Source organism: Pezoporus flaviventris, unplaced genomic scaffold (assembly GCF_033815535.1).
Source record: "Pezoporus flaviventris isolate CSIRO_AGI_PZ_B2104156 unplaced genomic scaffold, CSIRO_AGI_Pfla_v1 ptg000093l, whole genome shotgun sequence".
In the NCBI taxonomy this organism is placed as follows: Eukaryota; Metazoa; Chordata; class Aves; order Psittaciformes; family Psittacidae; genus Pezoporus; species Pezoporus flaviventris.
In genome coordinates this window covers 2,834,572-2,847,293 of record NW_026892641.1, presented here as the reverse complement: position 1 = coordinate 2,847,293, position 12,722 = coordinate 2,834,572, and the positions used below count along the sequence as shown (strand labels likewise).

The 12,722-nt window shown below is 47.4% G+C and overlaps 1 protein-coding gene across 1 annotated transcript in view; it reads right to left on the bottom strand.

Annotated features, from left to right (window-relative positions):
* Positions 1-313: 313 nt before the first annotated feature.
* The window catches only part of BARX2 (BARX homeobox 2), a 32,649-nt gene continuing 20,240 nt past the window's right edge, over positions 314-12,722 (bottom strand). Inside the window, exons 2-4 of the mRNA XM_061475993.1 lie at positions 4,697-4,994; positions 2,531-2,615; positions 314-1,462 (exon numbers count right to left, since the gene is read on the bottom strand). Of these exons, the coding sequence (XP_061331977.1) occupies positions 1,211-1,462; positions 2,531-2,615; positions 4,697-4,994 (635 nt within the window). The 3' untranslated portion in view covers positions 314-1,210. The remainder of the gene's footprint in view (positions 1,463-2,530; positions 2,616-4,696; positions 4,995-12,722) is intronic.

The following is a 12,722-nucleotide window of genomic DNA, read 5'->3' as shown; positions in this document are numbered from 1 at the left end:
GTTACCACCACCCCAAAAAAGGGATATTAAATCATCTTCGCAGAGGCACCAAGACCCACGAATGGGGTGCCCACAGCCAGAACACCAGTGCTCTCATTCTGACACGTTCATCTGCACCCAGTGACAAAGTGGCATTATCAACACCCCTCACCTACCTCAGCAAGGTGCTACAAGAAGTCTGCTCAGTGCTTGCTACACAGGAGTGTTACGGAAAGTCTGATGACTCCCATTTTCTCCAGGGTTTGTTAGAACAGGCAAGCCTAGCCCACAAAAAGTCTCTGTCTAGCACTGAAAGAGAAACAACAACAACTGGTTTATTTAGATATTTCATTTTTAATTAAAAAATAAAGGTTATCTGAATACATCTCTTGCAGCCTTTGGGCAAAATGCACCCTTAACAAGACTTTATGAAACACGATGCACGTCTATTCTTGGCACACATCTTAGACAAATGTGAACTTTCTGCAGCAACTTCTTCAATCCATCCTTCTCCCAAAGCCCTGGCAACATTTAAGTGTTCTTTAGAAAATAAACCTGACAAGAATTAGAAGTGGGCCCGAAGCAACAATCCCAGCTCCAAGCATCCCAAAGCTTTTGGAGCAGACTCAAATCCAAACCCATCCTCTCATTCGAAGTTTTTATCCTGGATCACTGCAAATCCACAGACACGGCACCCAACCGACCACGAGAGATGAAACCTGGATGCTGAACCCGGTGTGGATCTCGCTTCAGAAGCTTTGATCTTTACACTGGGCCAAAGCAAAGCGATGGGACTGAGCTCCTTCCTGAAATGGTTTGGAGCAGGGCCCATCCCAAACACAAATAAGTGCTGGTTACACAAGGAAATGGTGCTGTCAGAGCTCCCCATTTCTTCACTGCCCCTGATCTGAGACCAGACCAAGCGCTCTGTCCATTTGCACTACTTTAAAAGGCAAGGATAAAGCTAAGCTATCACGCCGACCCCTCCAACACAGTCCCAGCACAGTCTTTCTCCCACCATGGCCCATGATGGCTGATTCCCAAAGGCACAAAGTGACCAATCTTTAGACTTATACACAAGGTCTACATATATATATATATTTATATATATATGTACACACACACAATTACATACATATTTAAATATATATATACATATATATATATTTGGTTTTGGTTTTTCTCTTTAATATTTCTTTTTGCTTTTCTTTTCCCCTCCTTTCTTCCCCTTTTAACTTGATGGTGTAGTCTCCTCTGAGGAGGGCTCTGGTATATGTTCTGGATACTCCTCCGTCTCCAAAGAGACTTCTGGCTTCTCCTCTGTCAGTTTAGGCTCCTCGGGGGCTTGAGATCCCTCCAGCTCCTGACTCTGAGCCTGACTGTTCATTTTCTCTTCTGCTTCTATCTCTTCCGACGTGGGAATGGAGTTTTTCTTTGGACGGCCTTTGGGCTTTGTTGGAGCTTCCTGTCCACCCTTCAGCACCTGGAGCAATGAGATGAACCATCAGGATCAATGTGAACTCTGCTGCTGTGAGACATCCTTCAGGGAAGGATGAAACTCGGCTTTGACCTCAAAAGTGAATCCATGGTCACCACTTCAGCCTGCATTCATGGGGCGAGTTCACCCATTTTCTCATGGAAACAGAATGAAATGCAAACGTTATCAGCAAGGACACCCAGAACTCTGGAGGTCTTTAAGTGAGTTCCTACAGGAAGCCCAAGAGCAACCCAGGCATGCAGTCCTCATCACTACGGACAGAAGATTTTATGTGGAATTTAGTTCCTTTCCTGAGTGTTTGCTTTATTCCAAGCCCAAGTCTTGGAAGGAGACCCCTCTCATCTGAGCAAGAGGTGGGAGTCAGCAAGCTAGGTCTGATCCCATGTTTAATTCCCTCTCCCTTCACACCACCACCGCAGCAATAAGACACTTCCAAAGATCTGTATCCAAGCTAATCCCGGATTTAAGTGGCAGTAACTTCTGCAGCTGTCACACGCATTCAGAGATACGGTCTAGAACTGCACCTCCTCTGCCAGATCGGAATACATAAACATCTCCACTTGAGAATGTCACAGCATCATGGTTTCCACCAGGATTTATTGGACACTTGTCCTTTCTAAAAGCATTTTAACTGGAAAAGGGCCACGAAGCTGTGAAGAAGTGAAAGGCATGAAGATATGAAAAGCAAGAACTAATGATATTAGCTCTCAAAACTGCACTGGTTTCCATGGAACAGCACAATCTTTTTTGTCTGTACACATAACCTATCCCACAAGCATTAAGATCCCAGGAATGCCAAAAGTGCAGAGGGAGATATTTTGGTTCTTCCCTCTGTTCTGTCTTCATTTCTTTCATCTCTTTGCTTTGTATCCTTCCTACTGCCTAAGGGCCCTCTAACCCACCAGGCTGCTGGATGCATATCTGAAGAACAAAGAGCGTCTCTAAGAAAAGTGATCAAGAATAAACCAAAACTGGATCTCAACAGACACAGGTCACTGACACCGTGCTCAGCTTCCAGATCTGTTCTTGAGGATGGGGGAATGAACCACTTACCATTTTCTTCCACTTCATCCTACGGTTCTGGTACCACGTCTTCACCTGCAGCTGCGTCAGCCCCAGCGACTGGGCTAAGTCCAACCTTGGAGACAAAAGAAACACTGAAATGAGTTGACAGAGGACAAGAAGAGCTCTCAGATGCTCTGGGACAGCTGCTGGTAAACTGGTCTACAGTGTCTGAAGCAGCTACCTAAGAACCAAGACACCCAGCATCAGTCTGCTCTTTGCATCCTATTTCTTCTTCACTACCCACATAATAGGGGTATTAATACTTTCTCATTTCTCACGGAGTAGTAGTACATCTAAATCTATTAATTCCTTCTGCATTCTGCTATTATAGGCAATTCAGGCTTATAAATGAATTATTTGCGTGCTTAGCTTAAGGCTATATGTGGCAGACAGCCCATAATCCTGATTCATCCTCCACAAATCTCCAACCTATGCAAGCTCCTCTGAGACCATTCATTATTTCTATATTAAAACCCAGGATATGAAGCAAATGCAGCTCAAAATAACTCTTTATCCTTCCCCACAGGTGATAGCTCCGTGCATCTGGCAGTTTTGCCACGGAGTTGCACAACGGATGGAGCTGGAAATCCTCAACCACGCTGGGTAAGGGCCCCATAGAGTCACGCAAGTCCTGCAGGTGGGACAGCTCCAACCCAGAGCCACGTTCCAATGTGTTCTGGACTGCGTGAGCTTCCTGGCAAGTCATTCCTGGCCTTTGGATAGGGTAAAACAAAACGTCAAGGCCAAGTTTTTCAGAATCAAACTTCAGTTTCAGGTGGGCTCTTGGGGCAACAGACTCGCCCTCCTATCCACAAACACCTACATACCTGCAGCAGCTTGCTGTCAAACTCATGGATCCATGGCTCTCCCCCACTGTGGATTCACTCCAGACCTACAGGCTTGGTCTGCCCACTGCCTATGCCACTACATAACATCTGAGAGATACCCCATCGACTTCAAGACACTTAAGTGAGAAGGAGAATCTAGCAAAGGCATTACCCTGTTGTGCTGCATTCCCTTTCTGCTACTGAACCAGGTGCTTCAATTGCTCTGCCACAGGTACAATCTTGTACCTGAGTCACAACCCATTGCTTTGCCATCACGTTTCCAGCCATGAGTTGACAGAGAGAAGCCCTGCTTGACTAACTCTTCTTGCCTCAATGCACATGTCTGATCATACTTTGTGACCTGTTACCAGCTCTTGCCACACACATTAGGGTAACCAGCATTGCCTAGAAACCCGAGGAAACAAACAGAGGGGAAGTGGTACATGGACAGGAATTGCTCATCAGCCTCAAACATGTCCAAAGCCAAGGAACAGTCATATGATAACATTAACTAACAGCCTCAAGTGCTTCATCAACAGTGTCAACCACCTGGTTATGTGAAGCTGTGAGGAGTCAGCACAGGAGCATTAGGAGCTCTGACACTCTGTGATACTGCCTGGCCAAGCCGGTGAAATTCGGTGACAGGCAGAATGAGCAGAGAATGCCATCTTCGATTTAAGTACTGGGGCACTGCCATCTGTGGAGTTCAAGGCCTCCCAACCCTCTCTAGGTTTACAGACAGGTCTTTCTCCCGTCATTTCAATTTGCAGAATAGGATCCAAAGCCTTTTTAAAAAGCTAAAGCCTCTCCTCAGCTTGGTTTCTCCACATGGTACCAAGTGGTCCCCAAGAGCTTTCCTTTTCCTTCAAAAAGACAAGGTATTTGCCTTCACAAGGGCAAGGCAGCTTTCAACTCTCTGCAACCTTGGATGTGTTTTCCAAGCTGCTGGAAAAGCCACCACCTTCTCACTGAATTGCTACCCAAGTGTGGTAGACAGGCTTCACCTTTTCGTCATGAGCAGCAGGAATGGGAAAGACCAAGATCCTTCTGTTCAGTACTTTACTTGTCCCTGAGCCTGGCTGCCTGCTAGCAAGCACATTTATCACCATGTGGCCTTTCCATTGAGCTAATCTATCTGTGGAAAAGTTACCTATCCCAGGAAAAGTTAAGCCTTGGAATTGAAGCTGGTCATCTACCCACTGGTCAATGACAGAGGCATGTCTATGGAATCAGAAGGCAGAACACTAGAGTCAGTATGGGAAGAACTGAGCAGGTCCAGAGCAGCCCTTTAGCACATTCCTTTTCCTAGTGGAAGAGTCTGACCTACCTGTCAGGGGTAGAGAGATACTTCTGCTTCTGGAACTTCTTCTCCAAGCCCATCAGCTGGAGCTCGGTAAAGATGGTCCTGCTCCGGCGTGGCTTCTTCAGCCGAGGTGTGGGCTGCTCTGCCTCCGACTCGCTGCTGCCATGGGTCTCGCTGGCCGGTGCCTCGGAGCTGGCAGTGCCTGATGGGGTCTGGGCTGGCAGCACGCGGGAGCTGGTGGCAGCAGGGACGAGGTGAGGGACCACGGAGGGCTGCCGGGTGATGACGGAGATGAGAGGGTACGCCCGCAGAGAAGGGGAGCCTGGCAGGGGAGGAAGCAGAGGGGGATGAAGGCCAGTTCAGTGGCAGTGTGGTAATGGGAGCACTGGAGAGAGGAAGACCTTTCCTGCCTCTGTCCTAATGACCACAAGCAAATCAATTCCCTGCTCTGGATCTGTTCCCTCTCCCAGACTTCATAGGTCTCCTCGGGCTGGGAATCTTCATGTGCATATCTCTAGTACAGGGAAAGGAAGGCCTGTGTTTCCATTGATGGCTGGTTTTTTAGGAGCTATTTTAACACTCGCCTTTGAAGTCATCTGATTACCACAAGAGAGTAAACTCCAAGCAAACGATGACATCTACCCCTGCTCCTGCAAGCCTGCTTCTTTCTGAATGCTAGCACTGGGTTCACTTGATATAATCACCTATTCTCCCCTTACAGGCAACAGACAGTGGGGGTCGAGTCACAGTTCATCTCATCCTTCAGTAGGTAACTGGGTTACCCACTAACCAGATAGATGAAGCACACTCCGCTGTCTCCACTGACCATACAGGCAGATGAGAAACAGATCAGAAGCAAAGCTCTTCACTGACTCTTAACTCCACATCCAACCAGTTGATAGCAGCCCTAAAGCCAAACCAGCCATCCTCCTCTAATCCCTGAAGGTGAGGGCCATTCTGGGGTGACAAATCTGAATGTTCCCTAACACTACAGGGAGTTCTGATTCACATCAGACCTCAATTTACAGCTCTAGACAGATTTCTGCTCAGTGCATAAGAGTACTCCCTACAACTCCGCAACCAAACTGTCTTGGGTAAGTCACTCTCTTGCTCTGTACCTCCGTTTGCCTTGTTTGCAGAATGGAAGCAGCCCTCCTTACCTACTCCACTGGAGGTAAAACGTGGATTAAAGTTGAATGTACATAAAGGATTCCGAGATCTTTAGATAAATGGTGCTGTGGAAAGGAACACCTTGCACAAGCAGGCCTGATTGGGCAACTCTTCATGTGAATGAAAATGCTCTGTAGGCCTCCATGAGTCTATTTTGGTGAGTAGTGGAAGTAAGGAGCTGTCAGCTTGGCCTGTTGATGACCTTATATATATATATCAGCATATATATACCTATATGAGGGTATTCTTACCCTCTTCCCCTGAGTGAAGGGTTGCGATGGCACAAATCAGGTCCCAGGCACTGAGTACATCAAGGAATCGCACAGCTTGTTGATTGTCACTTCCCTCCACAACCATTGCAAGCTGTGCAAAATCCAACCACCTACAAAGCAAGCTTGGAAAACTACTGCCAAAACACTTCAAATCTCAACAGACTGGGATTTAAACAAGACTGGGACTACAAAGTGGGGTTTAGGCAGACTGGGGCTTAAGCCTTGCTTTCTCCTCCACATCTCTGCAATGTCAAATATCAAGCTGTCTCCATTGATTTTAAAACAAAGCACCAAAGAAGTTCTTGAGAGAGATCAGAATTTGCAGGCAACCTTCAGCTTGTGCATAATCGACCTTCTCTTTCTGCAGCTCTTTTGCAGCTGTCCTGCAGCATCACCAAGAAACCTGGCAGGAATTCTGCCTTGATTTAAAACCTCAGTGGCTGCTCCAAGACCATGAATTGGGATAGAGTGCCCTGTCTTTTGCCTTACACTACTAATGCTGCCCTCGCTGATATTCATGTACCCAGCTACACAAAAGGTAAAACAGATGCAGCTCCCATAGCCTATATCAAAACGTCTTTTGCAGGAACCTGAAGCCACCTTTACCATAAGAGATGTTCCTAGGGGAGCAAGGAGGTTCATCAATGGGACTTGGCTATTCTGCTCTTGTTCACAGAGGCTAAATGAGAAGAGACCCCAGTTCCAACCTGCTCTGAATAAGGAGACTGAAAACTGATGCCCAAGCTTTATACACCTTAAAGGAGGGGATCCAATCTTCCTGTATCCCCTTATCCTCCTGTTAGGAGGTCCTGATTCAAACCATGCCATCAGAGAGCTCCTGCTCCTCTGCAGGTTCATTCTCTGAGCCTTATCTCACAGCCTGAAACCTGTCCTTGCTTACGGGTGGCTTTTGGCATCAGATCACTGGTTAGTTGATGCTTTTACCCTTGTACCCCTGTACAGCTCTCCATAAACCACAAGATTACTAAGGAGTAATAAATCAGCACAGCTCAGAAGCCCCTGCAACACTCTAAGTGACCAAAATCAAAGGCATTCTTACAAGGAACTCTCTTCAAGGCAGGTCAGCAAAAGGTATTTGATATCAGAGCAATCAGAATCATAGAACCAGAGAATGGTTTGGATTGAAAGGGATCTTAAAGCTCATCCAGTTCCAACCTTCTGCCACAGGCAGGGACACCTTCCACTAGACCAGGTTGCTCCAATATCAGGGATATTTACTTTCCTGTATGACATAGAAGCGGCATGTGGGTCTGCCTGGAGTAGGGGGATGCTTGCTATAATGGTCCCAGAGGTTAAGATCTGCCACAATCAAACAGAGGGAATTCTCTTCAGGCTATTTTCCTAACAATTAGGTAGGATGAGGAATAAAAGAACTGCTTCCCTCCTTCCACGATGGGCAGCGAGAACGTGGCTGGTCCAGCAGAGCAGAACTGGCTGGGTTTTAGAGAAGCAGATGACATTGGAGTTGTTCAGGTCCACGCTTCCAAGTGCTGAGCACCTGAATGGGGGGATACATTTCCCAAACATTCAGCAGCCAGCAGCTGTGAGCTGGCCAAGCGCTCAAAAAAGCTCAGCACGGGCTTATTTTTGGTGCCCACGTCAGGACACCGATTTCCTTACGGCTGTCCTACTCCTGCGCTACTAGTGGCTTGCAACGGCTGGGTTGCCTTGAGCTCCAGGTGGTGAACAGATTGGTGAGGCTGCTGACACCAAGTGTCTTGGATTTGTTTATCATTTGTGCTTGAAAGAGAAGCCTTTGCTTATGGTTTGACCCTAACAGTTGCGATGGTGCTTTTAGAAACCACTGTAAATAATGAAGGCATCTGCTGATGTTCAGCCCCACCGTGTACAAGACTTCTCAGCTTTCTGCCCTCAGCCTGATGAGGACACACGATGGGTAGGGCACAGGATAAGGACAGCTTTTAGAGAAAGAGAAAAAGGTTGAGGTTGTTGCTGGCCAGAAAAGGGGCAATGCTTCAGCAGTCAGTTCTCCTTGCAGGTAGAGAAAACCAGAAACAGCTTCCATGGCGCCCTAGCTAGCTTCTAGACCACAAAGAAACAAGCCTAAATTCAATGTGCTCTTCTGGCTATAGTTATCCCAAAGTTCAGAGGTAGCTGAAGTTGAGCCAGCCCATTGTCTCTAGGTACACTATTAACAGGTCTCCCCTTAAACCATCCATGCAGTGCTTACACTGATAAAGCCTTTGCTTCCAAACACTATGAAATCTGAGGCTAGATCTAAGTTCCACATCCCCCAGAATTCAAGCGGTATTGTAAGAATGGAATAATTTCTTAATCTTCAACAAATTAAATGCTGGCAAGCAGCTCTTGTCGGCTCAGCACTGTTGTGACACGCCCCGTCTCCCAAAATGGGAAGGAATGGAAATGGAGCTTCAGCTGAACCCAACCTTTTCCTGCATTGTGCCTGAGCACCTATTCCAATCCTGACCCACTGCTCCTTTGCGCTTGAAAACCAAAACGAAGCCCCCAAAAGACAGAAAACGAGGAATGAACGCAGCAACATGCACCAAGCACTTTACTGTTTCCACCTAAAACAATCAAGAGGCAGCACAGTCAAATGTTAGACTGAGATGAGCTCTTAGGCAGAAGCTCTTCCCTGTGAGGGTGCTGAGGCGCTGACACAGGGTGCCCAGAGAAGCTGTGGCTGCCCCATCCCTGGCAGTGTTCAAGGCCAGGTTGGACACAGGGGCTTGGAGCAAGCTGCTCTAGTGGAAGGCATCCCTACCCATGGCAAGGGGTTGGAACTGGATGAGCTTTAAGGTCCCTTCCAACCCAAACCATTCTACACTGGGACGTATCTCCTAAGGTGCCTCTGAGCACTAGACATGATGCAGTCGGTACCACCACGACACCCGATCACCTTTAATTAAAAAGAAATACTTCAAACACAGCTTTTCCCCTCCTTTTTCCCCTTTCCCCTCCTCCCTGGCTGACTTTCAAGCCCATCAGACAACAGACAGGAGGGAAGAGAAAAGGGAAAGCACTAATTAATTGCACTGTTTGACTGCCGGCAATGGCAGAACAATTTTCCTTCTAGGCAAATTCAGCTAATGCTGTTTTGGAAAGGAAGAAAGAGGAAGGAATGATTTATGGGTAAGCTCCTCTTGGCAGGGCAGCCCTGCTCAGAGGCAGAATGGAATCTCACTCAGAATGGGCTGCAGTGAAAGGTAAATAATGAAAGAAAATGAACTTACGACTCAGGAAGGTCTATAAATCTGTCGTCTCCTGAGTGTCAAAACAAAAGCAAACCAAGGAGTTGAGTTCATTTGGGAAAGAACTTCATTTTGCTGAAGGAGCGGGCAGCCTACTGGAAGGAGGAAGCAAGCCCTGAGCAAAGCAAAGGAGGCAAAAGCAGCAAGGAAACATCGAGAATGAGTTGAACCATACAGCTGGTTTAGGGGAGAGGGCATTGCCTCTACTTCATCCACCACAGATCCCCAAAAGTAGACATCTGCCAGCCAGGCCATTCCCAGCAACCCAGTACAGTCAAGAAACTCAGGACCCCACTGGTTAAAGACACCAGCCAAATACCCACTGTGCGCCCCAGGACACAGGATGTCCTCTCAGGTCAGTGTGGGCTCCTTTGCCTTATGGTTGCTAGAGCTATCTCAATGCACCAGAGACCTAACATGACCCTCAGCAAGGGCTGTGCTCCTTCTGCTCAGCTTCCTCAGCCACCGCCGCATGGACCTGCCCATCAGAAACCCCACTGAGGGTAGTAAAGCAATTCCTGCTCTCAGGGTAGACCTTACCCCATGTGTTGTATTACCCAGTAACACACAAAACCCTCCCCTTAACCCACTGTGTAAGTAAAAACCCGCACTCATTTACTCGTGATGCTTTCCCTAAGCTCCACATTATGATTAACTATGGGAAGGCAGCCTGCATCAGGTTCTTCCAAGACCACTGCTGTGCTCCACCAAGTGCCTTGATAAGGACATAAAGGCAAAAGGAAGAAGAACAGCAATGGGCTGTGCATATACCAGGCAAATTCATTTCCCCTTGGGAACAAGTGCTTAGGAAAAGGTTCAAGGGAAATAACCAGCACTCCAGGAAGGGCAAATAGCCCCTTCCTAGATGCCCACTGGAGTGCTGTCATTAACAAACACTTAGATCCTAAGTTTCAACGTGACCTGGGTGCCATTTATGCTCTGCAGCATGGTGCTCTGCACAGATCCAGGATGCTGTCTCCAGAATGGGAAGCAGCACAGCCCTGCCAGGCTATGATTGCACCTGAGCTAATTATGGCCTGAGGAGAGGTGGGCTAATTAGGTTGTGAACAATGTGTTGACAGCCTGACAGTTTCCAAGACATGAGTTGGTGTATTTGCACAGTGCAGTCCTTGCAACACGCTGATGCAGATGGGCTTTCAGAGCTAGCTACCCCTCTTTGTGTCCTCTTGTAATGGGCTGCAAGTCCAGGCATGGCCACAGTCTTCCTTCCCCTGCACAAGTCAACAGAGTCTCAAGCCCAGAGGTGATACCCAATTATGGACATCAATGCTTTTAGCATCCCTATCAAACAAAGCTTGGCCAGAGAGGGGGTGACAGATAATTCATCAGGGATCCTTCCTATCAGCAGTGCAGACATTGATTCTCTTCTCATCCTTTCCACTTGTACTGTAAAACAACCCTACAGACCCTACCCCTCTTTGAGAACTGAAATAACTGGAAAACCTGCATGTGATCCTCAGACCCTTTAAAAGTGCCATTCTTCAGCTCTATAACCTGATCTTTCTGTGGCTATTGTGTATTAAATAGGAAAGCTGGAACTGGGAATGCTTGAGAGTTATCTTGGGTGCCATTCCTCCTCTCCAGCATCTCAGCATCCAAGAGCTCGGTCACCTAACTGAGAGTTAGTGCTGTTTTGGGAGAGGAGATTTGTCTTTGGTTTTGTTGTTTCTTTTCCTGCTAGCTCTCTTTTTCTTTGGCTGCATGTGGAAACCTTCCGTAGCTAAGCTAAAGGCTCTGCGTATGAGCAGAGGTGAAGGGTTTGAAGGCTTCCAAAAAGAACTCAAGACTAAGCCCGAATGCACAGGGCCAATATTCCCATGGGAATCAGGAGTGCCTCAGTGGCTACAGGAAAGCAGAGCTTTTTTCCCCCTGAAATCTAAGTGCAGAGCTGAAGCATGAGGCGACACCGGTGGTGCTCCAAAATGGCACGCAGGGAGGTTCCCTGGAGTGAAGTCTAAGTGCTCCTCAAACAAAGACTGCAGGTGCAGTTCACAATGCATCCTATTTCCACTTCAACTGAATGAACTGTATTAGCCTGACAAAGGCTATGAGACTTGCTAAACTAAACGCAGCCCAGCTACACAGCCAAAAGACCCCTTGGTAGCAAATGGCTTCTCTCCCTTCTGGAAGAATCCAAGCCCAACCCATGTCCATGGCAAAATGCCCATCGGCTCCAGTGGAGCCAGGATTTCACCCGCATGTGTCCACAGAAGGAAAACAGAGAAGAAAGGAAAAATCAGTGCAGCTAATTTTAGCACAGCTAAAATGATCCTTTTTTGGAGCTGAAGGCCAGTTCCTCGGGAGTCCCACCTTCTGTGATGAGCCAAGTGGAAGTGGGGGGGGGAAAGTAGGGCTCATCCATGTGTCCTATTTCACCTTCCCCAGGCACATTAGAGAACAGTCTCTGTATTGGTTTTGAGTGGGTTTCCAGCTATATCAGTTGCAAACAAACCCACTGGTGTCCATAAATGCTAATTTCAATCGAATGCAATGTATTACAGCCAAACGCTCCTCCTCAGAGCATCTCTTACCATGCAACTGAGCCCAGTTTCCTCAGTGAGATCCAGGTTTTCCCTTTCAAGCCTGTCCCCGTTAGCGATTCATCAATGTAATGTTTCAGTCTAACTTCTCCATAATAACAGTAATGAATAAGTGTGAATGCATGTGAGGCATGCGTGCCGCAGGCCTGCACAAAAACCAACCAGAAAGATAATTAATCCTCACTTAATAATGGCATTTGATATTTATGTTGTGCTTTCTTACATGTTTAAGGCACTGTACACGCAGTCAGTAATTGGCCCTGAACAGGAGCTGAGCCCGAAGGAGAACTTGCCTCACTCCCTGCTCCACAGGCAGGATGTGGATGTGGTGCGATTATAACCTTATAACCACAACCCAAACACTCACCTACAGCGCCAGTGGCTCCAGGGATGCCAGATCCCCAAAGCATGACACCAGGGTTCTTCTGGCAGGGCTGGCGATAACCACTCTAATGAACTGGGGTTGTTGAGGGCTGTACTGGTGGGGCAGGAGACAGGAATTCATGTTGAACTGGGAGTCCTGGTGGTGCCGCTACCCTGGGGCGAATCCCTCTGCTTCCTGTTATCACAGGATAGCACTGCTGAGCTTCTCCTGAACTGCTGGAAAGGTGGAAGCAAGCACCTCCTTGGTGCTATGCCGTGTTCTCCTTCCCTTTCTTCCAGGCTGCCTGTCAAACAGCGGAGTGTGCCAGGACCTTGTCAGATCCTCAGTGAGGAAGAAAATTTATATATAAAGAAGATTATTACTTTTTTTTTAGAGAAGCATTTCAAGCATCGATTTGGCCAGCACTCA